This window comes from Grosmannia clavigera (genome assembly GCF_000143105.1).
Source record: "Grosmannia clavigera kw1407 unplaced genomic scaffold GCSC_144, whole genome shotgun sequence".
NCBI lineage: Eukaryota > Fungi > Ascomycota > Sordariomycetes > Ophiostomatales > Ophiostomataceae > Leptographium > Leptographium clavigerum.
In genome coordinates, this window is record NW_014040797.1 from 804,660 (window position 1) to 828,973 (window position 24,314).

At 56.7% G+C, this 24,314-nt stretch overlaps 8 protein-coding genes across 8 annotated transcripts; 3 read left to right on the forward strand and 5 right to left on the reverse strand.

The window, feature by feature from the left end:
* Nucleotides 1–878: 878 nt before the first annotated feature.
* Nucleotides 879–2,970, reverse strand: CMQ_3083 (uncharacterized protein; the record flags this gene model as incomplete). Its single annotated transcript, XM_014317161.1, has 5 exons — nucleotides 879–916; nucleotides 1,201–1,292; nucleotides 2,162–2,418; nucleotides 2,485–2,600; nucleotides 2,928–2,970. The coding sequence occupies 5 exons, from the start codon at nucleotides 2,968–2,970 to the stop codon at nucleotides 879–881; spliced, it is 546 nt and encodes a 181-aa protein (XP_014172636.1).
* A 1,921-nt stretch (nucleotides 2,971–4,891) lies between these two features.
* CMQ_2837 (ABC bile acid transporter) lies at nucleotides 4,892–10,165 on the reverse strand (the record flags this gene model as incomplete). The annotated part of the gene is made up of 3 exons (XM_014316915.1): nucleotides 4,892–6,605; nucleotides 6,671–8,797; nucleotides 8,853–10,165. 3 exons carry the CDS (start codon nucleotides 10,163–10,165, stop codon nucleotides 4,892–4,894), a joined length of 5,154 nt encoding a protein of 1,717 aa, XP_014172390.1.
* A 1,271-nt stretch (nucleotides 10,166–11,436) lies between these two features.
* CMQ_2550 (zinc finger transcription factor 1) lies at nucleotides 11,437–13,391 on the forward strand (the record flags this gene model as incomplete). Its single annotated transcript, XM_014316628.1, has 2 exons — nucleotides 11,437–11,992; nucleotides 12,049–13,391. 2 exons carry the CDS (start codon nucleotides 11,437–11,439, stop codon nucleotides 13,389–13,391), a joined length of 1,899 nt encoding a protein of 632 aa, XP_014172103.1.
* Nucleotides 13,392–13,462: 71 nt separating this feature from the next.
* Nucleotides 13,463–14,644, reverse strand: CMQ_2930 (glucokinase regulator family; the record flags this gene model as incomplete). Its single annotated transcript, XM_014317008.1, has 2 exons — nucleotides 13,463–14,429; nucleotides 14,493–14,644. The coding sequence occupies 2 exons, from the start codon at nucleotides 14,642–14,644 to the stop codon at nucleotides 13,463–13,465; spliced, it is 1,119 nt and encodes a 372-aa protein (XP_014172483.1).
* Nucleotides 14,645–15,113: 469 nt separating this feature from the next.
* CMQ_2565 (major facilitator superfamily transporter) lies at nucleotides 15,114–16,640 on the forward strand (the record flags this gene model as incomplete). The annotated part of the gene is made up of 2 exons (XM_014316643.1): nucleotides 15,114–15,284; nucleotides 15,342–16,640. 2 exons carry the CDS (start codon nucleotides 15,114–15,116, stop codon nucleotides 16,638–16,640), a joined length of 1,470 nt encoding a protein of 489 aa, XP_014172118.1.
* Nucleotides 16,641–17,313: 673 nt separating this feature from the next.
* CMQ_3094 (uncharacterized protein) lies at nucleotides 17,314–19,318 on the forward strand (the record flags this gene model as incomplete). Its single annotated transcript, XM_014317172.1, has 3 exons — nucleotides 17,314–17,784; nucleotides 17,857–18,951; nucleotides 19,157–19,318. 3 exons carry the CDS (start codon nucleotides 17,314–17,316, stop codon nucleotides 19,316–19,318), a joined length of 1,728 nt encoding a protein of 575 aa, XP_014172647.1.
* A 158-nt stretch (nucleotides 19,319–19,476) lies between these two features.
* On the reverse strand, nucleotides 19,477–21,907 carry CMQ_2663 (arginyl-tRNA synthetase; the record flags this gene model as incomplete). Its single annotated transcript, XM_014316741.1, has 5 exons — nucleotides 19,477–19,897; nucleotides 19,962–20,290; nucleotides 20,438–20,824; nucleotides 20,893–21,071; nucleotides 21,139–21,907. The coding sequence occupies 5 exons, from the start codon at nucleotides 21,905–21,907 to the stop codon at nucleotides 19,477–19,479; spliced, it is 2,085 nt and encodes a 694-aa protein (XP_014172216.1).
* A 283-nt stretch (nucleotides 21,908–22,190) lies between these two features.
* Nucleotides 22,191–24,168, reverse strand: CMQ_2707 (ferric-chelate reductase; the record flags this gene model as incomplete). The annotated part of the gene is made up of 2 exons (XM_014316785.1): nucleotides 22,191–23,961; nucleotides 24,026–24,168. 2 exons carry the CDS (start codon nucleotides 24,166–24,168, stop codon nucleotides 22,191–22,193), a joined length of 1,914 nt encoding a protein of 637 aa, XP_014172260.1.
* Nucleotides 24,169–24,314: the final 146 nt, after the last annotated feature.

The window sequence follows — 24,314 nt, forward strand, 5'->3', positions numbered from 1 at the left end:
TAACCTGCTTTGCGCTTTACCAAAACCGAGTGCCTTGAAACGGCTCGAAACGGCAGTGAGGCCTCCTGGTTGCAGTGAGGCTCTCTTGACTGAATGCATAATTTTGCCGGCAACGCCGAGAGAAAAAGAGAGGCCAAATAGCCGTTTAATTTCACCACGGCTCTGCGCTGATCATCGTTGTGCACCGAATCGAGTTCCTCTGCGATAGGTAGGATTTGCTGAACCAAATGGTAAAGATGTGCCTGTTAGGTCATGTGACTTGGTCGTGCTCTACGAAAACCGCACAGATTCAGTCAACGACGTGCAGATGGAAACCCCGGACATTTCGAGGTCGCTCATTGGATCATAGATCCTGGAGAGAGTAATTTGGGATATCAAACTCTACTAAAAGGTAATTGTAGATGTGCAAATCAATAGAAGAGTATGGCATATTTCAATGTGGAAGGCAATGTATTCGCATCGGATCGCAGTACTTCTATCAATGAAATGACACTGGGGAAGGTGTAGCTTCGAAACTTGCACCGTAGCCCTTCTTAGACTTATAGAAAGCACATACAACAAGCACGAAACTTTGTAAAGTAAGAACACGCGTGTCTAAATCTGGTGCTGGTAAGCGCCACAGGCAACAAGTACCAAATCAAGCTTCGAACCACCCGAGAAATCGGCGTGGCCAAGTTCCTCTTATATACAGATAATCCCCGTCTAATAACGAAGAAAACGGCTGTCTACCAGACATAGGATGACAATGAATACGATGTAACACGTACCAAGGAAATCTGCTCGTGCTGGCATAGCGTGGCGGAAAAATCGTATCTCTGCCTTGCCAGAAGTGCCATCCGTGTATCGAGGGAAGCCACCAAACCTGTCCACGAAATCGCTCAGGGTCGCAAATTGAGACCACGACCAAAGACGTACTCTGTCTGATCAGCGTCCATGTCAGTATACGAAAAAAAAGCTTGGTATTGGCAGTCTTACCTCAGGCAGCTGGCCAGAAGCGGTCAAGCAGGTATTTTTTCCAGAGCCTGATGGCCGCTTCACTCTGGCAAGCTCTTCTTTTTTTCGGAAATCTGAATCCGGACTTGTCAGGGCGTCCTGCGTCTCCATCTGACGAATCAGATGAATAGGTCTTTGGGCTGGCGTCAGGGTCATCTCCGGCTCCCGCCGGTACTGGTACTAAACCTAAGCTGCAGCACGACTCACTGGACAGTCCCAAACCGTTCGCGGCGCGAACGTTGGTCGACGACCGGTGCTTCGACCTGTCGGCCAGGAACTGCCCCAATAGAGGCCGAGCTCTGAGTTTGTCAGTTTCTCGGGTCTTAGATCTCGGACCATTCGAAGAAGTGCTGCTTACCGTCACTCTTGCCAGCATATTGTCGTCGCCCAGGTCCTTAAAACATTACAGTATTTGCAACGCCTTCAGCTGCTGCAGCATACCTCTTGGCTGTGCTCCAAGTATACACATCCTCCCCAGCAGAAATGTTCAGAAGGGGGTATAGAGTGCCAAGTTTTGTAAGCACTGCCTCAGCCGGCTCTGTCCGCTCATCTGACACGATCCCATGAAGCAGAATTCTTGTCGAGATTATGCGTTCTGCTGTCGAGACGGCCTTGCGCTGCGCATTCTTGACAAACTTGAAGCCTACAGCCAGACACGATGCAGCGCTGAAGCACTGGATGTCCGCGGCGATCACACATGTCGCAGACTGCGGTATGCGCAAATATTGCATTCCAGGTGGTATGGACTCGTCTGTCACCTCCACCCCAGATGTGATGCCGATGTCGCTCGTATTGCTGAAGCTGCTGCTGTTGAGGCTGTACTTTGGTACAGCCACCCTCAGGATTCTCCCGGATTCGGCGTAATGTGAGCCGTAAATAATTCCGCTGCTCACACCGCCGCTCCTCGTGCCGTTGCTGAAGCCTGTTCGTGGGCTCATGTCTCTGCCGCTGGCGGTGCTGATGGTATTGAGGCTGCAATTTCTCAGGATATATATCCTGAGTCGGCTCCTGGACTCGGTGTGGTCTGAGCCATTACTACCCTTCGTTAGGGCGTCGTTGCTGGTGCTGCTGGTGCTGGCGGCTTGTTGCCATCGTCGGCAAACCCAGTGCATTCGCACATTTGTTGGTACTAACAATCGCAATTCGTTCCGGTGCTTCCAACACTAACTCGAAGGACTTTGGAGGCGAGCACAAGACGGATTGCTGCAAAATGTCTCGTCCATCCGGAGCCACAAACGGCGTGGCAGCCTCTTTTGAAGCTGTTCCGGGGTGTACTTCATTTTCCACGATCTCGTCCAACACATGGGTGGCTTGCAATGCCGGTAAAGCTAGCTGCACCAAGTAGGTGAGATCATGTTCAGCTGCGGCTGCTAGACTGAGCCGAGAGACGTTGATGGCCAATATATGATTGTCTGGCAGCGATATCTGTAGAGACAGCACAAAGTACTTCTCAGAAGGACCACAGTGGCTTAGGAGAACAAGAGTGCTCACCTGTCCTAGAATCCGCCTCGTTTTGTTTTCAATCGAAACCGGTCTAGATCCGCCCGTCGTCGTCGGACGGCTGAAGTAAGGGTGCATGAGAGCATCCCCAAACAACTCAGCATAGTCTGCATGAGAGGAGAATATGTCCGTATTTTGTCGATCTTGACGCAGCATCGCATCATGCCAGCAGTGCTGCAACTATGAAGAGGAAGACGAGGAATGGGAAGACAATAAGGAGGGGAAGAGGGAGAGAATGGAGAGGAAGAAGGAGAAGCAAAGAAGAGAAACAAGACAAAATATGGAGAGGACAGTAAGATAAATCCGTAAAGTAAAATGGGGAGGGAGAACAGAGAGGGCAATAGTGAAGAAGATGGAGAGTGGAAGAGAGAGAGTGGAAGAGAGAGAGTGGAAGAGAGAGAGGGAGAGAGCTCAAAAGTCTCTATGCAAGATACAATCTGAGGGGATCATGAAGATGTAGCCCACAACAGAGACCATTATGCTGACGTCGTTAATATTCTGAGATCAGTGTCAAGTGCTATGATAGCAAAATAATCACAATCTGACGGTTTGTCAAGAGAAGCTATTGGGCAGACAGTAGGAAGAGGCGGAAAGATGCTGAGATGACAGCGGCTTGGCTGAGGAAAACCCAATGCTGTTTGATGAGCGTAGACTGAATTGATCATTAGCAATCAGCGAGAGGAGAGGTAGAGGGCAAGAAGTAAGGATTCAAAGTAGAGTAGGTGTTGATTGGACTCACTCTTCGGAGAGGGCTGATGCTTCTTGAAGAGGAGGAAGTTATTTTCTGCTTTTTTGTTGAAAGAATGAAAGAGAGAGAAGGAGAGGGTTGAAGGAGAGAGGAGGAGAGGAGGCTTTATATAGTCGTAGGATCCTGCTGACAGAGAGAGAGAGAGAGAGTGGAGCCAGAACAGCGAGGAAGGTGAAGGAAGCAAGTCGAAGCTGAGGTAGAGAAGGTAGGCAGAGGGATAGGAAGCTGAGGACAACAGGTATTGTCATGTAGAGGGAGGGTAAGAGGTCAGGGAAGAGCGAGACTGAATGAAAGGCAGTCCTTGCAGGCAGGCCCTTAATAGGTAAAGGCCTGGGAAGAAATACGTGAGCCCAAAGAGCTGCGTCATTGGAAGCTAAAGCAGGACTTGCTTAGATGGACAGCGGCACGAATAGATTCACTGAAATGCCATGGCAGGTCAAAGAAGCTGTGAGAAGCGCTACTGCAGCTACGTAATGGAGGGGACGTGTAGCTCTGACAAGGAGAACATGCAGTACGGGCTGATGACACGATGGAGATTGGATGGAGACCTTGTACGATGCATGAAAGCTGGTCTTTCTGGATGTCAGAGATAAAAGAAGGAGCTCGTAAACGATTGTGTTGCCAAGGTGTGACAAAGATTCCTCCAGCAAAGGGCGTCTCTAGCAAGGGATGCCAATTCACCTGCTACCCCTTCATTGCCAACGTAGTCGGAACGGCTAGACGCTTTGTTCGCTTCTAGATACAAAATTACGTGTTTTCCATTGGGACATATTGTAGTGTGCGAAACAAAGTACGTGCGACTCGTCTTGATGGCAGGTATCATTCTCGCAGACTCGAATGTTTGCTACTCCTTCTAACCATGATAACCTCAAGTCTTCCTGGGCAGTTTGCAGCCTTCTATTTTACAGCCGTCTACGAAATGCAATGGGATCAATGGAGATCGTTTGAGGCAGATCTCGCGAATCAGTGCTCACGATCCTGCTCGTGTGAGTACCTGCCGCCTCTATTCTTGCTGGATTTGCAGTATCCTTATGCAGAACTGCAGCTTGGTAGATTCAAGTCTGAATGGCATTGATGACACTTTCAGAGCTTGATGGAACGGCGATACTCCTTCTTCCCTGTAACTGGCAGACTCGGAGATGCAAGTAGCCGGTCGAAAGTGATCGCTGCATGCTAGGATCACGCGGTCAACTCGGTTAGCTATCGTTGAAGAAAAGGCGCGTAAGTCTGTAAATGATTATTGTCAGTGAGTCTGGGATTTTGTAAAAGCTGCTTGTAGACACACGGAGAGACAGTAAATAGCTGCTGAACTTTAGTAGGAGGAACTGCGAATTCGAATACCACGGGGTCCACAGCAAAAAAACGGGAGGGCAGTACGAAGTAAGTAGAGTTAGCTATCATAAACAAAAACAGTGCACATGTGCAAGGTCGCAAGCAGGTGATGGAGAAGCTCACTGCAGGCGTTGTGTTCGGGGTCGTCGGTGAACAAATTGCACAAAGCTTTGTTGGCTGACTTGCCCATGCTCTTTTTTTCTTTGTCTCCGAGTGGTGCTATTTGTAGCAAGAATAGAAACAAAACCAAAAACAGACGACGTTGGTCTGAGCCATCCTTTATTCAGAGTTCTCTATCATCGAGACCCCACCTGGTCTTCATTCCGTCTTCGCCTTCTCTCCAAAGACCATCCCAACCAGCTTGTCCTTTTCTGCACTTCGCTTAACCAGCTCCCAAAAGGCACCGCTGTCGTCCCGTTCCTCCTCTGCAACGTCTCCTTCAGACGTCTGGCTCAGTCCCCCTTCTCCTGCAGCCGACGTGACCTCCTTTTGAGACGCATCGAGAGCCATACCCTTTTCCATCAGCTCTTTCGGCGTCCCGATCTCAGCGACACGACCCTCCTTCAGGACGAGAATACGATCAAAGTCCACCACTGTGCTCAGTCGATGCGCGATGACGAGAACTGTACAACCACCAGATGCAAATTCGCGACGCAAAGACTCCTGAATGGCACTGTCTGTGCCGCGGTCAACCGCCGAAGTAGCTTCATCCAGCACGACAATCTTCGGCCGCGTCAGCAAAGCTCGGGCTAGACAAACAAGCTGCCGCTGACCCTGGGACAGGTTTCCACCACCAGTTGAGACGGGCATATCCAGATCCTTGAATGTGTGTCTCGGGCTGTTGCTGTCATCGACATCGCGATTGTTGTTATCGGCTTCATCCGCAATGCTGGTATCATTGTTGGCAGTATGATCGCTTTCCTCACCTTCAGGCACCGACGAGGCAACCTCTGTTGGTGATTCTGACACAACTGTGACTGTGTTGTTCTCCGGTACATCGTCTGCAGTCGCTGAGTCGGTCAAAGTTGATTCTATCAGCAGGGCAACTTCTTCCTGTGTTTGATCCTCGACAATTTGCAAATCTGTGCCTCGGTCAACGGCAGAAATCGTCACAGGCGGGCCTGTATCCTCATCGTCCGCTTCGACAAGATGGACTCTCCTGAGCACTTGGTGCAGATCATAATCATCTATCGAGCCGTCAAGGTCCAGGTTGGAGCGCAGCGTTCCGGCAAAAAGAAATGGGTCCTGGGGGATGATGGCAAGACGGCTGCGAAGCTGCTCCAATTTGAGTGTGGCGATATCGATTCCATCAATGCGAATACATCCCTGTCTCGGTTCCAGCAGCCGGAAGAACACAGCAGCCAACGTCGACTTGCCGGCACCGGTGCGGCCAACAACGCCAATACGCTCGCCAGGTCGAGCCTCGAAGTTGAGGCTTTTCAGGACAGGCGGCAGTTCGGGGGCATAGCTAACCGTCAGGTCTTCCACCTCGACATGACCCTTGGTTGGCCACGCAGCAGGAGCATCCCTGCCGGTCTCAGGCTCTGTGTCGATTTCAATGTACTCGAGAATCCGCTCGGCTGCGTTGAATCCAAGCTCAACACTGGTAACGTTGGCAAGGAGACGACTGAGCGCACTGGTGTATCGAAGAGCAAAGATCAGGCCAAAGCCAGCAAGCGACGCGTTGATGTTGCCAAAGATGATGCAGGTTGCCACCACAGTGACAAAGGTGGCGCCAAACATGCCCATCCGGAAGTTCATCCAGCGAGCCAGCAGTTGCATGGCCCAGCTGGCCTTGGTACCGTTGTCGATCAGGCCAAACATGCGGTCCATGTAAAACTCCGGCCGCTGGAACGCTCGAATGGTCGAGAGCCCCGTCAAAACTGAGCTGAACTGGTCGTACACAGGGGAATACGCCACTGAGTTGATGCGCTTCACTTCACGTGCCGCGGCAATGTAAAATACCGCAATACGGCCGTAAACAACGAGAAGGAGCAGGCCGAAGATGATGATATATGGCGAGACGGAGATACTGTTTGAAGGTCAGACATAGGGCAGGGAGGATATGCCTGGGCAGCAAAAAAGACAAAAACGAACCTGGTGGCGATGATGACAACGAGGACGAACGAGCTCGAAAGGAAGGTTCCCAGATCGCTAGCAAGGCGCCGGTCGACAATAAAGGTGTCAGATGTGAACCGGTTCAGGATCCGGCCGCTGGGAATGGTGTCGATCCAGCGAAGTGGCGCGTGCAGGATAGAGTGTGTCATGCGCTCAAAAAGAACACGCGAAGCGCGCAGGCCGGTAAACATGATCAGCAGCTGGGTGTTCGCTCCCACAAGAAGGCTGCATAGCTCAAAGACAATGTAGGCCGAAATCCAAAACAATGCCGTCCGTCGGTAGGCCGAGTCATCGCCGGAGGTCTGTAATGTGGATGTAGTCGTGTGCGGAAGATTGGCGGCATGCCAGACTAGCTCCGGCTCAGCAGACTGAGAGATGAATTTGTGGCTGCTGAGGCTGTCGTAGGTATCGTTGGACTGGTAGCTTCCGGCGAGTTCCTTGAGCGACCAGGTTGTGGCCACGCCACATAAACGGCCTACAACAACAAAGGCCATGATAGCAACCCAGAGGAATATCGAGTTGCTAGCCTTTATGTACTCCTGGTATACCCTAGACTTGACGCGACCGGTCTCTCGTCCCTCTTCATCTTTCTTCTTGCTGGCGGCGATCTGGGCTGCAGATGATGATGAGTCAGCATCCTGTGCCTCCTCTTCTGCGGAAGCTTCAACGCCTGCTGACAACAACGGCTCCTCGACATGCTCAATATTCTCAACGTTCTGGACCCTGCCGCTTTCGAGCCTGACCAGATAGGACGCATGCGCGAGACACATCTCGTGGTGGTGGGTGGCAAGGATGCGCGTACGGCCTCTGGCCAAGTCGCCCGACAAGGCCTGTTCGACAATGATGTGGCCGACATGGGCATCGACAGCACTGAGAACATCGTCAAGAATGAGAATTCCAGCACGGGAATACAAAGCACGTGCCAGAGCCACACGCCAACGCTGGCCTCCGGACAGTGTCACGCCCTTGGGCCCAACTTCGGTGGCATCACCGTTTGCAAGAAGCTCGATGTCCTTTTCCAGAGCGCAAGCCTGCAAGACCTTCTTGTACCGGGACTCGCGGAAGGGCATGCCGAACAGAATGTTGTCCTTGAACGTGCCGCTTTCAATCCAGGGTGTTTGAGACACAAAGGCCGTCAGCGAGGGGAGGACCCAGTCAGCATCAGTCGCCTTGTCGCTCTCGATTGTGGACACGGGGGGCGCCTCGGGCACTCTGACGGTACCTGACAGAAGCCTTACCTCCCCGAGAATGGCGGCCAGGAGAAGACTCTTTCCCGAGCCGGTTTTGCCGGTGATGAGACTGAGCTCTCCGGCGGGGAAAGAAAGATTGACGTTGCGCAGAATAGATCGAGTTTGCTGGTCGTCGGAAGGGGTGACAAGCGAAGACTGGACGTCTGGTGCTGAAGAAGACGAGGGTGACAACGAAGTCTCTGAGGCGGTCTCTAGAATTGCATCTTCGGCTCTGGGCCAGCGCACCGTAGCATCTTCAAAGACGATAGCTTCACCAGGCACAGAAACAGGAGGCCGGTCGGGCTGGTTCAGGTACTTCTCCACGCGGACACAGCTCGTCCAGGCCTCCATCAAATAAACTTGGATCAAAGGCAAATATCCAATTGCCTCGTCGAGCTGGTCGAAGAGGCCGAGGGAGGCAAAAATGACAGAGGCACGGACGTGTGTTTGGGTGGTGAGGGTGTAGATGGCCAGGGAGACGCAGGAGAGCAGGATAGGTCCGGTAGCGATGACGAGCGAGAGACCGAACATCCACTTGGCGACACGCCAGAACTGACGAAGCTCCTCATTTCGGCTGTCGAGGATTTTCTTTTCGTAGATCTGTTCAAGCGCCGAGTACTTGATCTGGCGCATGCCTTGAAGGGCTTCAGTCAGGACATGCGATTTGGCGTCTCGGTACTTCATCAGGCCGAACTGGATTGTGGCGTATTTCTTGGACATGACTTGACTGATCGGGTAGACCAGCAGAGAGCAGCCCAGGCCGGACAAGAAGGCGGTCCAGCCGAGTAGACGGCCCAGGGCGGTGCCGGCCAAAATCAACTTGAACACAGCCAGGGGAATCCAGTAGTTGTATGTGCAGAAAATCGTCATGCGGCCACTGCAGCTGTCAGTAGGTACAAAGGGAAGATGCAAAGGAAAGCATGTTTTCTGACCTGTCTAGTTTCATGTGGTTGACCACGGACTGACGAATGTCCCCGCTGTTCTTCTTCTTTGGGTCCTTTTTGTCCAGGCCGGCCACCTTTGTATGGCCGCCTACCGTAGCCTGGCCGGGTTCGGCAGCTTCATCAAGATGCAGCGCCTTCTGGAAGATGAGCGCCTGGATAAGCGAGCTGACTGGCGCTTCAAGACGGCTAGCAGTGAGCCAGCGCTGAATGCTGTTGACCCAGACCTGCAGCACCAGGCTGACGCCGAGGGAGATGACCCATCCCCAAAGCTGCGGATTGGCGGCCTTGTTTCCGTCCTTGTGTTTGTCGAGGCCCTCGAGAAACTGGTAGAGCACGTACTGCGGGAACAGGGCGAGAATCGAGCGCACAAAGGTCAACGTCCACTGCTGGAACAGAGGCCAGCGGTACGCCTTTGCAAGCTGCCACCAGAGACGGCCCTTTTCGCCACCGGCGCTGCCACCATCGGCGAGGTAGGTTTCGAGGATGCTGGACGATCGTGTCTCGCCATCGAGGTTGGGCAAGTCCTCCAGCTCGAGCTTTCGCTCGTGGGCAATGTCGAAGATGACACGGTTCCAGGTGAAGCCAAACAGCTGCAATCTCGACACGGCGTGCTGCTGGTCGACGAGGCCTCCGCGATAGTATACGTCGGGGCGGTGCGGGAAAGAGGCGAAAGCCAGCGAAGCGGCCAGAGCGCAAAGGACTTCGACGAGCCAACAAACGGCCGCGCCGACGACAACGCCATTGTAGCCGCCCTCACTCTTGCCGCTCAGAGCGAGAACGATCCCGAAGCCGTGGCGAACGAGGACAGAGGTGGTCAAGGCGGCGCCAGACCAGAAGCCGATGGTGGCAAGCAGAAAGCGGCAGTCATACTGGGATTTTGTAGGGATGCTGGCGCACTGCAAAAGGCCGAGGCCCCAAGTTGGTACATCTATCCAATTGTCCAAGACTCGCAGCCAAGAAGTCGATGTCGGCGAGAAATGGCCACCGTCTGGGCCGATACTCGACAAGACCGCGCCGATGAGTGAGGCCGCGAGGCCGAGCAACAAGCTGGTCCATACAGCAAGACGCGGTTGATGGTCAGAGAAAGCGGCGACAGACTCAGCCGTGGCTTGGCCATCCGGGCTCTCGAAGAGCTGCGGGACGGCCTCGTGACCTCCATCGCCTTCGGCACCACGATTGCGGCGAGCGAAGCTGGCCCTCAGCCAAAGCTGGTGCAGGGCCGGAAGACTGGAGAGAAAGACAAAGCCGAGCGTGCCGGTCCCAGTGATGGGGTGCAGCAGCGCCCAGCTGCTATCGTCCATCGAGCTGCGTATTGTCCTGGATGGCCCGATTCGATGGGACAGGAGACGCTTGCGATGGGCTTGGAGGCAGATGTCGAAGCTGGGACGAGCTTGGACGCGGTGAGCTGAGCGAGATTGGTCTGGCCGTGTATCTTATCTTTTTTTTGTGGGGGAAACCTAGGGGCAACCTGCCGTAACTCCGGTGCAGGAGAAAGGACCGACTTTGAAGACTGCGAACCCATACTCTGTACTCCGTAGGTATGACGAAAGTGAACGGTGCGACCAGCAGTGTTTATCTTTGGGAAAGGGAACGGTGGTATGAGAGCAAATGCACGCTTCCAAGCCCAATCCGCGTGTTCAACCGATGCCTGGAACCTGCACAATCAAATTGTCGATCTGGGGGGCCGAAGACGCGCATGTTTGCCCGGTCGCTTAGGCACAAGGCCAGATTCTGAGGTGGTTTTATGCATTAACGAGGAGAGGCCCACAGGTGCTCATGAAAGCGGAAGCCAAACGAGCGATGATCACTTTTAATACATGTGCTGTTCTGTCTCGTAACTCGAGTGCCGATCGTCACGACGAGTTGCTACTACGACGTAAGTTATGTACGAGTAGTACCGACGGTCTGCATGTCGCAATATGCAGGGGACACATGGGAGTGGGGAAGGAGCAACGCAGGCTCTGTTTGGTGACGTCGTGCCGACGGCGCTATGCGGGAAGGAACGACTGGCCAGGTTCCCATCTGGGTTTACACTGCCTCTCTGCCCCAATGCAGTAAAATTTCTTGGCTCGCCGCCTCTTCGTCTGGTCTGCATCCTGCGGTGTCACTGGATGCTCGCAAGCAGGGCGTAATACGGAGTGCTCTGCACGTCAGATCCATTTTGCGGACATGTTGGCTTGATCAAATTCGGCAGTTGAAGCTGGGCCTGGCTGCAATATCGACTCGTCACGTGTCATATTCCATCCGCCCGTTTCTTTTCCTTCTGGCCATCGTTCGACAAACATGCGTGGAACATCTTTCAGAGAGATAAGACTGCTTGAGTGATTCTTAAACCATAGCTGCAACACCAGGATCCCTGTCTTTGGGGGAGTAACCCGTCGGCGGTCCGCAGAATGACGGAAAAGCCGATGGCCTGGCGGATGGCCTAGACACGCTCTGGGTTAGTGCCGAAAGCTGGAAGCAGGGCGATAAGAGTTCTTAACCCGAAGCCGTCGACTCATCCGCGATGCCCAGACTGTCGGCATGCACACGAAAGCCTTCCGATCTCTCGATACGCTGTCGTGCGATCCCGATGGCTCGAACGTTCTCCAGAACTCCACTGGCCTGCAATTTCTGGTTCGTCTGCTCGCTCGAGCTGCTGCTGCCTCGTTTCTCGTCCGCTAATGCCTGCTGCAGCCGCCGCCGGAAGACCAAGTGCGATGGCGTCCGCCCTCGGTGCACGCACTGCCGAGTCAAGAACCTGACCTGTGCATGGCCCACTCCAGATGCCCCCTCTGGCCACAGCCCCGGCGTGCCGGCCGTGGCCGACAGCGCGATCTCGCCGACGCCGTCGTCGTCGCTGCTCCCGAGCGAAGTCGACCCGCGTGGACTGCAGCACTGCCTGACCATCTTCTTTGAGCGGCACTTTTGCAGCGACTTTTGCTCGTTCGACCACCGGCCCGACTTTGAGCAAAAGTGCAAGCAGGACCAGCTGCTCGCCTGCTCGGTCGTCGCTCTGTGCGGCCGCTATGTCGAGGTTGCCGATGTCCAGACGCTTTTCGGCCTGGCCTCGTCCTCGCTCGAGATCACTCGGCTGTATCTGCACAAGGCCAGGTACCTGGCCAAGATGGCGTCAGATGAGCCCTCCGGTACGGGCGAGCCCTGCAGCCCCCAAGCCGAATACGACCAGCTGACATGCGTGCAGTCTCACACATCCAGGCACATCTGATCTTGGCCATGGCCGAGCTGCTCTCCAATGCCGGCTCACGCCATTGGCTCTTCCTGGGCACGGCTATCCGCATGGCCGAGATCATGCGGTTGAACAAGGACTTTCACGAAAAGCACAGTCTCAAGGAGCAGGAGATCCGCCGGCGGACCTTTTGGGCCTGTCTCTTGTTTGACCGGGTGCTGGCCTACCTCCTCGCGAAGCACCGGACGGTCAACATGGAGAATGTGGCCATCGCCGTCCCCGGCACAGACTCATCGCTGGTGTATCAGGAGCCGACCCGGGGCGTGTCACTCGCCAGTCTGGCCAGCTATAGGCGGCCGTCGGAACTGGGTATCAGTCCGTACTTTGTCAAGACGGTCTGCATCTGGAGCGATCTGGCCGACTTTGCGCTCAAATCGCGGCGACATCAGGACGCCTTTCCGCCGACGGATCCGAGGGGCATCTTCTACATGCGGAGTGCGTCGCTGCTCGACTGGATCGGCTCGCTGCCACCTAGCCTGACCTGGAGCGAGCACAACTACGAGGGCCAGGCGGCCTTGGGCCAGGCACACTCGTTTGTTGCGATGCAGTTTCTGCTGTGCAGCGCCTCTTGTGTCGCCCACCAGTGCTATCTGCCCCATCTGACGCTGTACACCAAGCTCGTGGACCTCGTGGATGCGGCCGGCCTCTCGTACTTGCACCGGGAGCCGATTCTGATCGAGACATGTGTGGCCAGTGCGCTCAAGGTCGGCGAGATGCTGCAATTCCTGATGGACCCCGCGCACATCGAAAACTCGTCGCCGCTGCAGTCGGTCTGGGTGGCCTCCTCCCTCGTCATCGTCGCCAACACCTTTCTCTGGCTGCAGTATGCCGAAGACGAGGCCTGCCAAGCACCTGGTGTCCGGGACAAGGCCAAGAAGTGCACGGTTCTGATACACCAGTTGGTGACGTCGTGGACGTCGCACTGGAAGGCGGCGCGCCGCTGGCTCGTGGCCCTTAACGTCATGCATGGCCTGTACAAGGCCGCCTACCTCGGCGACATTGACGAGGGCATTCTCGGGCGCGAGGACGGCCACTCGGACGACAACTCGGCCGATGACTTCCGGCCGCAGCCCGGCGACGGCTATCCCTGTGCCATCTCGCTGCCAACTCTGCAATCGTCGGTCAAGTTTGCCACGTCCGACACGTCGGCAAAGGCCATCAGCGTGCAGTCCATCTGGCTGCAGCTATGCGGCGGCTGGCCGTACGGCGACTTTGAGCTGGGCAACATGGCAGATGCGACTGTCCAAGACTTGAACCAGTTTTCCGTTCTCGACGGTGGGACGCAGCCAGAGCTCTAGCCCTCAATGGGGGCATCGTGTTGACCCGTTCCACATGTTCTTCTAGTTGTAACCATAGTGTCCTGTTCGGTCTAATGTATATTCTCTCTGTGCTGTTCTCGATAGTTGGCAGCGAGCCAGCGAGCCCCTTCCAAGGCCGGGACTTGTACATTCATGGTCCACTTGAAGTCCGACCCTCTTCTTGACAATTCCTGCTGCACCATGCTGTTGTAGAGCCTGTTCTTCAGGACGCCGCCTGCCGTGATGAGAGCGATATTGGCCGGGTCAGCGCCCTGGTCCCTGACCAGATCCGTCACCATATCGGCCAGGCTTGCGGCTGCTTCCTGGAGGATGGCCCTTGCCTCGTCGTCAGACTCGGCGAGTGCGAGGACCACCTGAGCAGCGCGAGCGATGCGCTGGGGTGCAGTCGTGCTGTCAGAGGATGCGGTGGTCGCCGGGGGGGCAAGGATGCCGGACAGCAGATCACGGCGATCGAAACCTTCTTGCGCGGCTTCGAAATGACTGTAGACGGCCGCGCTGAGCGGTGGTATGCTGGGCAGGCTGTCCATGCCGTCGGCTTCCGCCTTTGCTGCCCTATTCCGGAGCGTGTCGCTGGTCCGCAGGGCAAGTCGCAGAGCAGCCTTGCCAATGGCGAAGCCGGATCCGTCGTCGCCGAGCAGCGAACCCCAGCCGCCAGCCCTGGCCGTTCGCGTGAACCGGTCACCGCTGCGCTGGAAGCTCATGGCCACGGATCCGGTTCCGGCCACGAGGACGACGGCAGTCTGAGCCGAGCGCTCGGACGCCGCCTTGACGGACAACAGATCAATGTCGGAGGAGACGGTCAGACGGAGGTTTCCGGCCGGGATGCCGAGCAGCTCGGACACGGCCGCGTCCAGGACTGCAGCAAGGTGTGGGCGATCGTAGCCTGCCATGCCGACCCATGCGGACGCGATGGGCACGTCCTGGACGTGGCCGGCGACGACGTCTGGGTGTGTTGAGACGGCAGACCGAATGGCTGCGGAGATGACCGCCAGAGCAGCTTCCATGCCCATGGTCGTGCTGCAAGGTCAGAAGGGCAGAACGCGAGACGGGTGGACACCTCGATTTTTCCCGGAAACGCACACGTTGCATGGCCCAGCCTCGCCGACCGAGACGACCCCGGCCGAGCTCAGCAGAACGACGGTACAGGACGAGCCGCCGCCATCGACGGCCAGAAAGTACTTTGTCGACAGGGCGTTGGCTGAAGCCGTGCCCTGCAGTCCCCCCAAGACCATTGTTGGTTGTGTGAGACTTGTCAGATGGGCTGTTGGCATATGGCCCGTTGGCCAGGCGGCCGTCTGAGAGATCCGGCCTTCACCCTCCTTATCAGCAGGACCCAGAACGCAGAGGGGACCAGAAGACAGTGATGCTAAAAAGGGCAATTCGACTTGTGCCTATCTGACGGATAACCCGGTGCAAGATAGCAAGCTGATCCCACTTTACCACCAGGCACTATGCACCAATAGCGATAAGTCAAGGAAACAGGGGGGAGCTCTGTGGTCTCCACGGCACGCTGCAGTGGGAAGCAGCGATCGTGCGCGCTTCCCCGCTGCGACCAGCTCTTATCAGAAGGGCAGGCGCAGAGAGGCATGCGGCTGCCTTTCTGCCCTATAATATCCCCATGCATGTCCCCCCTTCTTTTCCGTGTTTGGATCCATCCTCACCAGCCTCTCCGTTCACGATCTTCTCTGCCCTGCCCACCCAATGGATGACAAGACCGTGCCGTCGGCGTCTGTCGAGGCGCCTGCCGCGTCTGTGCCTGCAGAGACCGCTGATGAGTCCTGGCAGCCCAGCTCTTCGCGCCTCATGCGGTTCTACTCCCATCCATGGACGCAGATCGGCCTCATCAGCTTCATCTTCTTCTGTCTTCCCGGGGTGCGTGTCTGACGGCCGTCCGTCTCGCCCGCTCGCTCTTGTGCTGACTCTCGGCAGATGTACAATGCGCTCGGCGGTCTCGGCGGCTCCGGCCAGGTCGACTCGACCGTATCGGCCAACGCAACGGTGGCGCTGCTCTCGGCCACCGCAGCCACTGCGCTCTTCTTTGTCGGGCCCATCTTCACGTTTGTGGGCCCGCGCATCTGCTTCCTGGTCGGCGGCTGGACGTATGCGCTGTACAGCGGCTCGCTGCTCTGCTTCAACCACCGGGCCAACGGATCGTTTGTCATTGCAGCCGGTGCGCTTCTCGGCATCGGCGCCTCTTTTGTGTGGATCGTGCAGGGTGCCATCATGACGACGTACGTGCCCGAGGCACAAAAGGGCCGCGCCATTGCCGTCTTCTGGATCGTCTTCAACCTCGGCGGTGGCATCGGCTCGCTGGCCTCGTTCGGCCTCAACTTTCACTCGAAGAAGGGCACCGTGTCAGACTCGACGTACATTGCCCTCATGGTCATCATGCTCTTCGGCTGGCTGCTGGGCGTCTTCATCTGCGACCCGAAGCGTGTCCGCCTGGCTCAGCTGCATGCTGCCAGCGAGACCGAGCGCACTTCCGTCCTCGACACCGTCCGTATCGCCGTCCAGACCATTGCCAGCTGGCGCGTTCTCTGCATGCTGCCGCTCTTCTTCTGTGCCAACATCTTTTACTCGTACCAGCAGAATGACGTGAACGGGCTCACGTTCAACATCCGCAGCCGCTCGCTCAACGGCGCCCTCTACTGGATGGCCCAGATGGTCGGCGGCCTCGTCATCGGCATGCTGCTCGACATGCCCTGGTTCGGCCGTCCGGTGCGCGCCCGCTGCGGCTGGGTCGTACTCTTCGTCACCGGCATGGCCATCTGGGGCGGCGGTTATGCCTTCCAGAAATGGGACAACGTTCGTCTGGCCGCCGGCCACAAGCAGGACCTCGACTACACCGATGGCAAGGTCGCCACAGGCCCTATCTTCCTCTACATATTCTACGGCTTGTACGACGCCCTCTGGCAGGGCTTCTGCTACTGGCTTATCGGCACAGAGTCCAACAGCACCGGCCGCGCTGCCGTCCTTGTCGGCGCCTACAAGACCTTCCAGAGTGCTGGTGGTGCCTTTGCCTGGCGCATCAACGCCTTGCACCGCAGCGGCATGACCCAGCTGGCCATCGACTGGGGCTTGTGCATGGGCAGCCTGGTCATCGTCCTGCCAACCGTGTTGACGGTCAAGACGCACACCAGCATCGAGCAGGAGGCCGGCTTTCTGCCATCCGACACTAAGGATGGCCAGTATGTCGCCGAAGAAGCCGGCGACGTCGAGGCAAAATGAGGACAGTCCAAGAGTGTGGCATGTACATAGGACAGCAGTGCTTTCTTCAACAGATAATCTTAATTTCACTGCTCGTGTTGCAAAGGTCACTGCGTGAATCCTTTCCTTGGGTCGGTCAATCCTGCATCCTCGATAAAATGTATCGTGAAAGGATACATCATCAAGGGGAGTACTATTAGATCAGTTGGGAAGGAGCATAGCCGTGCCTTCCTTGTTCTTTTGTTCGATTTTCCGTGGTCGTTGTTCCTCTTTCTCCACACAAAGAAGCACTGGTTGTGCCACAGCAACAAAGGACTGATCACCACCCTCACATCTTTGTGCATCTCACTTGCTAGAAGAGACTCGGCCTTTGGTCCTCGGAAACGCAAAGAAATATAACAATCAAACGCGGGCAATAACGATAGCTCACGTCCAAATCCGGCATGTCTTCAAAGACTCGACGCCATTTGGCTCTCAAAACAGCAGGAGATCTTAGAAGCCTCTATGCACTGCACTGAAAGGACCTGGTGTGAACTACCAACACGGCCTCTTGTACCGTAAAAGCTTAAAACCCGTCGATGTTCACCACTGTTATTCCGACTTATCGACCAGAAGATACAATTCTTTGCAAACCCTCCCCGACAACTACTCCCACAATTTCAGCCAGAAGCACCGTCGCTTCCTATCATTCAAGATGGTCCTTACACGCATGGGAGCCCAATTCCGCATACGCCAAAGGCTGCGCAACAGGTTGGCGTCCGTGTACCGATCAGGCGGAGACATGTTCAACCCTGCGAACCTACAAATCGACGAAGCCGACCCCTTCCCCCCGCTGCAGGATCGCGCGCAGCTAGTACACGGCTTCATACCGCCCAGGGACATACGTATTTACAACCCCGCCGCCATGATTGTGCGGAAGGCCGCAACCGTGCGTGACCTGGGCAACGACGAGCGAGCGAGGCACACGCGCCTCTGCATAAACCGCATCGCAAAGCGCGCACTGCGTGCCGGCATACGCTACCGGCGTCTGTTGTCCTTTGGCGGCATGGGTGTCACCTGTCTGTTCGAGGTCAAGAACATGCAGGGTATGTACAACAAATGCGTCGTCAAGATAGCAAAGCCAGACTGCGAGGAAGAGCTATACTGTGAAAAGACAATCATGAATGTAAGTCCGATGCACAGCATTGACACATCAAGAAAGCGATTATCCGGGAGCTGACAGGGTCCAATCGTCCAGACACTCAAAGGGGCACCTCACATTGTCCAGATCAAGACGGCACGCGAGCTTCGGGGGCTGCCCGGTGGCTACGCCTCGCAAGCTGTGAACGGAGCGATGCCACAAGAACCCCCGGTCTCCGTTCGGGCTACCGATATGAACGAAGTGGATCGCGACCCGTCCATTCTCATGATGGAGTACCTGCGTATGGGAACGCTGGGACACTGGATTGAGAAAGTCGACAGCTTGAACTCTACGCCTCCAGACGACGTGTTGTGGCAAATGTTCGCGTGCCTGGTTGACGGCTGCATTGCCATGGCTTATCCTCCGCGGTACCAGGAGCAGAATGTGGGCAAGAACTCGATGCTAGAGTATGTCCCGGCAGAGGATGAGCTCCGGCGAAACAGGCGCAACCAGAAGGTATGCAACTACGTGCATTTCGACCTCGACCCATCCAATGTCTTGGTAGACGGCTTCGACAATGGCGAACACAACATGGTGCCGCGCATCAAGATTGCCGACTTCGGCACCACCCTCAAGGCCGATCTCAATTTCATGAACAACAAGCAGAGGCTCTGGAGCCAGCGATTCATCGGCAAGCAAGGCTACTTGATGCCGGAGCAGTGGACGGCAGAGTGGGAACTGGTGGAGGGCAACCCACTTCGAAACGAGCCAGAAGCTTGCCGCATCGCCGGCTCCTTCGACGAGAGGTCCAACATCTGGCAGATTGGCATGGTCATGCTTAACCTCATCACCTGCTTGGGGCCAGAGACTCCTCCATACGCGCGCAACGTGCGGCTGCACCGGAACGGACCTAACGACGTGTTGCATCGCGGCTATCGGATCCAAAACCGCGTTGTGCTGACACATGGGTACATGTTGAACGACGCCAAATTGCGGGTTGTAGAGCGCGAGCTGCGCGAAGTTGTCATGGCCTGCCTGGCCTACAAGCCGGAACAACGGCCGCTGCTGGAAGATCTTCTGGACATCTGCGATGCGAGGCTCCATGCTGACTTCCCCAATGCAAACCCCCATTGGGCGCCGATGATGTTCTCGGCCTTAAATTATCCGGATGAGAAGGATCCGACCGATCCATACAACGATGCCGACGGAGCTGTAAGTCGCCTTGATGATTGACATTAAAACATTTGACGTTGCTATAGAAGCTAACCGACTCTTGTAGGTACCAGAGCTCGACTCGTCTTCGAGCGAAGATGAAGATGATGATGATGATGACGATGACGATGACGATGACGATGACGATGACGACGGCAGCGACGGAGATGATGGCGATGGTGACGGAGGTGGTGGCGTTGCACAGGCCGGCGGAGATGGAGCAGCGCAAGGGGCTGGAGCTGCACCAGGAAACGGAGCTGCACCAGGAGGCGGAGGTGATGGTGGTGATGGTGATGGCGGTGGTGACGGTGCTGCAGCAGGCAAGAGGCTGCGTATCAAAGTCGTGAAGCGCAAGCAGAAAGCATGAGAGACAGATCGAAGATCAGGAATCTGGCGTTATCAATTACTTCATTTTGCTACCCGAGCTATTCTGACGGGAAAGATGCCCTTTTCCGGCTGTGCTCCGTTTCCCTTTTCCCATGCTTTTTTACCTATGTTGTTTCCCAAATCTTCCCCACAAACGGCTCACATCCGATCGACCGGGCTGAGGCCGAGGATGCGCATGCCGTTTCCGAGAACGATGCGGGCGGCGCCGTAGAGAGCCATGCGGGCCTTGAGCAGCTCGGGTTCGCTGCCGATGACCTGCAGATGGTCGTAGGACGAGCTGAGGGCGTGGGTCATCTTGAAGAGGTACGTCAGCACGGTGGTGGGTTCGAGTGTCTTGAGCGTGTTCTGCACGACGTCGGGCCACTGGGCCAGCAGGCGGATGATGTTGGTGGCATGGGCTTCGGCCAGCAGCGTCGTGTCGGCCGTCTCGAGATCGCTGTGCGAGAGGCCAGACCGGCGCTCGATCGAGCAGACGCGCGCGTGGGCGTACTGCAGGTACGGGCCGGTGTCGCCCTCGAAGGAGGTCATCTTGGCAATGTCAAAGGTGTAGTTGTTGATGCTGAAAAGGGATATGATTAGTCAGCTTCTCAGCGCATAAGTGTCCAGGTGGATGGATGACCCACCGCTTTCCAGTCATGTCCTGGACCATGACGGCCGAGATGCCCAGCACGTCGGCCACGGCCTCGGGGTTCTCGACCTGCGAGTACTTGACCTCGTTGGTCTTCATGACCTCGTGCATCTTGTCGGCCACGTCGCGGAGGATGTCGTCGAGGAACTTGACGGTACCGCGGCGCGTGCTCATGCCCAGCACCAGACCAAAGTTGACGTGCGAGCACTTGTCGGCAATCTCCTTGTAACCCATCAGCTCGACAATCTTGAAGAGCTGCTTGAGATGCAGGTCCTGGGCCGAGGCCACGACGTAGATCATCTTGTCAAAATGGTATTTCTCCTCCTGTTTCGGTCAGCAGGGTGAAGGAGAGAGAAGAAAGAAGAAAGGGAAAGAAAATAAAAAAGAAAGAAAGAAAATAAAACCCACCCGGTTAAGGAGCTCGCTGATATCGCGCGTCAGGTACAGCGCCGTGCCGTCGCGCTTGCGCACCAGCGGCCGCTCCAGTCGCTTGCCCTCTTTCCCGGGAACGTGCTTGGAAAAGTTGACAATCAGCGCGCCCTCAGACTCCTCGGTGATGTTCAGCTCGGCCATGCGGGCAGCCGATCGGTCCATGGACGCCTGCGGCACCTGTGACTCGCCGCTGTAGTCGTCAAAGCGGATGTTGAGCCGCGCGTACGTCTCCTTGTACCGCACGATCGACAGGTCGCGGAAGCGCCGCCAGAGCGCCACGGCCGTCGCGTCGCCGTCCGTCATCTTTTTGAAGTACTGGCGCGCCTGCTCGTCCAGGCTGGCATCCAGCAGCTTCTGTGCCTCGTCCGTCTTGCCCTCCTTCTTCAGCGCGTCGATCTTGTCCTTCTCTTCCGACATAGCAGCATTCTGTGCTGGTTAGCCATGGCAACGAAGGCAAAAAGCAAAGAATAGACAGCAGACAGGGGAAGACAGACAATCTTGACGTAAATGTCAAACAGGTGGGCAATGGGGTTCTTGCTGAGCGCCTCTTCGTCGCCGAAGCGCTCGTACGCCAGCGCCAGGAGGCCATACTGCTTGCCCCAGTCGCCCAGGTAGTTGATCCGCACAACATCCCAGCCGACGCCCTCGTGCAGGTTTGCGAGGAAGCCGCCAACTGAAGTCCATCTCGTCAGCAGGTGCGCCAGCAGAGCTGAACGCGCTGGTCGGGGAACGCTACTCACTGATCGTGCTGCGCAGATGGCCGGCATGGAAGGGCTTGGCGATGTTGGGACTGGAGAACTCGACGACGAGCCGCTTGCGGCCCTTGCTGGCGTCCTTGGGGTCCTGCAGGCCGTTGGTCTTGTCGTTGCCAAACGCCTTGCCCTCCCGCAAGATCGTCGGCAGCGTGAGCTTGGCGAGCGGGCCAGGCTTGAAGTAGAACTGGATAAAGTAGCCCGTCACCGTCGGTGGCTCGACGAGCGCATCTTCGGTCGGGAACGCTTCCACCCACTCCTTGGCCAGCTCGTCCGGCTTGCGCCCCTTGACCCGCAGCGCTGGCACCGCCAGGATGAGGTCGCCCTTGTCGAGACCGGTCGTCCACTGCAAGGCCGGGTAGACAATGGCCGGCGCCACACCCGTCACCGTGGCCAGCGTGTTGGCCAGGTGGGCCCGGTAGAGATCAAACGGATTCGTCGTCGGATGGCAGTTGGGGTACTTGTCGGTGGCATCGCCCAGATTTAGCCCGGCAACCAGCTTGGTCAGCTGCTCGGCCGCAGCTGACGGCGCGGACATGGTGAAGGCGCGGCTGCGGTACTTCCACGCAGGAAAGGTGCGAGAGACGGGAGAGACGGGAGAGACTGGGGGGCCTGGAGAGAGCGGAACGACGGCTCGGTGCTGAAGCTGCCGAAATGTGCTGGCGGCTGTGGTGCGGGTAATGAGTCGGGGGGAGCGTCGGGTGCAGAACGAGAGGGTGGTGGCAGCAGCAGCGGCAAGAATGGAGGGAGAGGGCATGAACAAAGACAATACACGCAAATGAGTCAGATTCACAGACAGCTGCCGGCTTAGACCACCGTAAAAGAGTCAGGCAGGACGTCCTCAATGGCAAAAAAAATCAGGGCCGGTCTCGGAAAATATTGTCGCCGGCCATCACGGCGCGGGGTGTTGCCGAGCCTGGCACCGATAAGAGAGATAAGGTAGGCTACGGCGGGGAGAGTCGTGCTTCTGCAAGAGGAAAGTGCGTTTGTCATTAATTTCGTTCATATGTACATAACTTCGTCCCATACGTATTACTGCTTCAAAACCCGTACTCCTCGACATGCAGATGAATCCCCTGGGCGCCCGTTCCCTTGTGCACAGCGCGCTCGTCCGAGAGCCGGGCAACGCTGTTTCTTGTCTTTGCGACCAGAGACTTACCGCCGCACACAACCACCGACGTTTCTCCGCCCGTAGACACCACTGCGTCTCGGATGAAGGCGTCGATGTCAGGACGGCTGTCCAGCTGGTACACACGCGATTCGGCGCTGATCGTTCTGACGTTGCGCTGCCGTTTCGTGCAGCACTGCATAGCTGTCTTCTCAATGTCGGTTGACTGCAGCAGCTTTGCTTTTGCGGGGGTGCTTCTGTTTCCATCCGACCCCGGACTTGTTTCCCTTGAGGATGCCGAACTGCTGTAAGCAACGGGTTGGTCTCTCTCCTGGGGTGTAGCATCAGCAGCCAGCCGCGACTTGTGATTGGGGTCGCTGGTCACGGCAATGTACACGCTGAGCTCGATGCCCACGCCCGTTGCGATCTCGATCAGCTCGTGCAGCCGGCGGACGTAATAGTCGATCTCGTCACCCTTCTTGGCCGACAGAAGAAAGTCGACGCGCTTGGTGCAGACGGCCTGTCTTGCCTGCAGGACGCTCTCGAGGATGGGCAGGGTGAAGGATGCGCCGGTCGAGGCGGAGATCAAGATGAGCGTCTCGTAGATGTCCGACCGAGGCGGAGCGCCGTAGGGGCCGGTGAGAAAGGCGGTGAAGGTGGTCTTCTTCTCGGATGCCTGCAGCGCTGCAGCACGGTCGTGTAGCCGCTTGGAAAAGCCGGCGTGCTTGCGGACGACGAGCTGGATGCTGTTGCAGATGCAGGTGCCGGGTAGCTGGTGGGCACAGGCGACGGTGTAAGGGTGCTGCTCCAGGGGAGCGAGAGTAGGCATCCAAAGATAGACGTGCTGGCCGGCGGCCCAGCGAAAGTGGACATCTTTGATGGTGACAACGGTGATGTCGTCGCCGACGGCACGGATCTGGGCCTGGTGGCCGATGCGCTGTCCGCCCTTGCAGCGAGACGGGTTCGGCCGAGCCTTGACGTTCTGCCACACGAGCAGGATGAGCCGGACGAGCCGGTCGAGGCACAGGGCGGCGATGGCAAACCAGACGTTGTAGCGGGCGTACGAGGGCACGTGGACATAGACGACCCACAAAAGCAAGGCGGCGGTGGCGATGTGCTGGACGACAAAAAACTCGTAGCAGAGGTGGCGCAGCGGTGCGATACCAGAGATGAAAGCCCAGAGCAGCAGGGCCCAAGCGGCGACGCCGTACTTGCCCATGGGCATGGTCTCGAAGAAGAGGTTGGTCATGTCGGCGATGGCATACTCCGAGTAAAAGTGCCAGCCGTGGACGGAGGCGGTAACGAACATCGTCCGGGCGACCCAGCGATGCAGCCAGTTGAGGCGCTCGTGCGACGAGCCGGTCAGCGTGCCGATGACAGACGACTTGCCGGCGAGCAGGTAGAGGAGTGGCAGCTGCGTCACCGTGACCCAGGCGTTGCGGAAGCCGATGCGTTCCCAGAAGTTGACGTCTTTGACGATGGAGCCGGCCGTCATGAAGCCGATGATGACGGACCAGTAGACGAGCAGGATGAGGACCCGGCCAGCTGGCGGGGGGGTCAGCCAGCCAAGGTAGCGCACAGGGACGTACAGCTGCGGGTAGCTGACCTCACGGCCGACTGCCGTGAGAGTTGCCCACGCCTGCAGGAAGCCATTGGCAGGCTTTGTCGGGAACTGCTGGGAGCTGGATGCAAGCGTGCGTAGTCTGGAGGGTTAGACAGAGACAGACAAAAGGAAAAGGTCACAGAATAAAGCAAAAATCATCGTACCTCAAAGAGTTCTGGTAGTAGTTGACTCCACGGACAACCATTAGCATTCCCACGATGCCGGCGATGATGTACCAATATATCCGGGCCAGACTCATGTTTGTCGGCTGCCACGAGCTCATCGACATGTTCATGTCGTCCATCATGGCGGCCGTTGGTGGCGCGACCGGCGCAAGCTACCGAGAAGCAAAGACGGAAAAGGAAGTGCGATGATGGCAGAATACACGATGCAGGAGACGAGTGTTCTGGAAAGCCAAGACGCCAATGCGTGGAAACCAAGGACGATTCGATG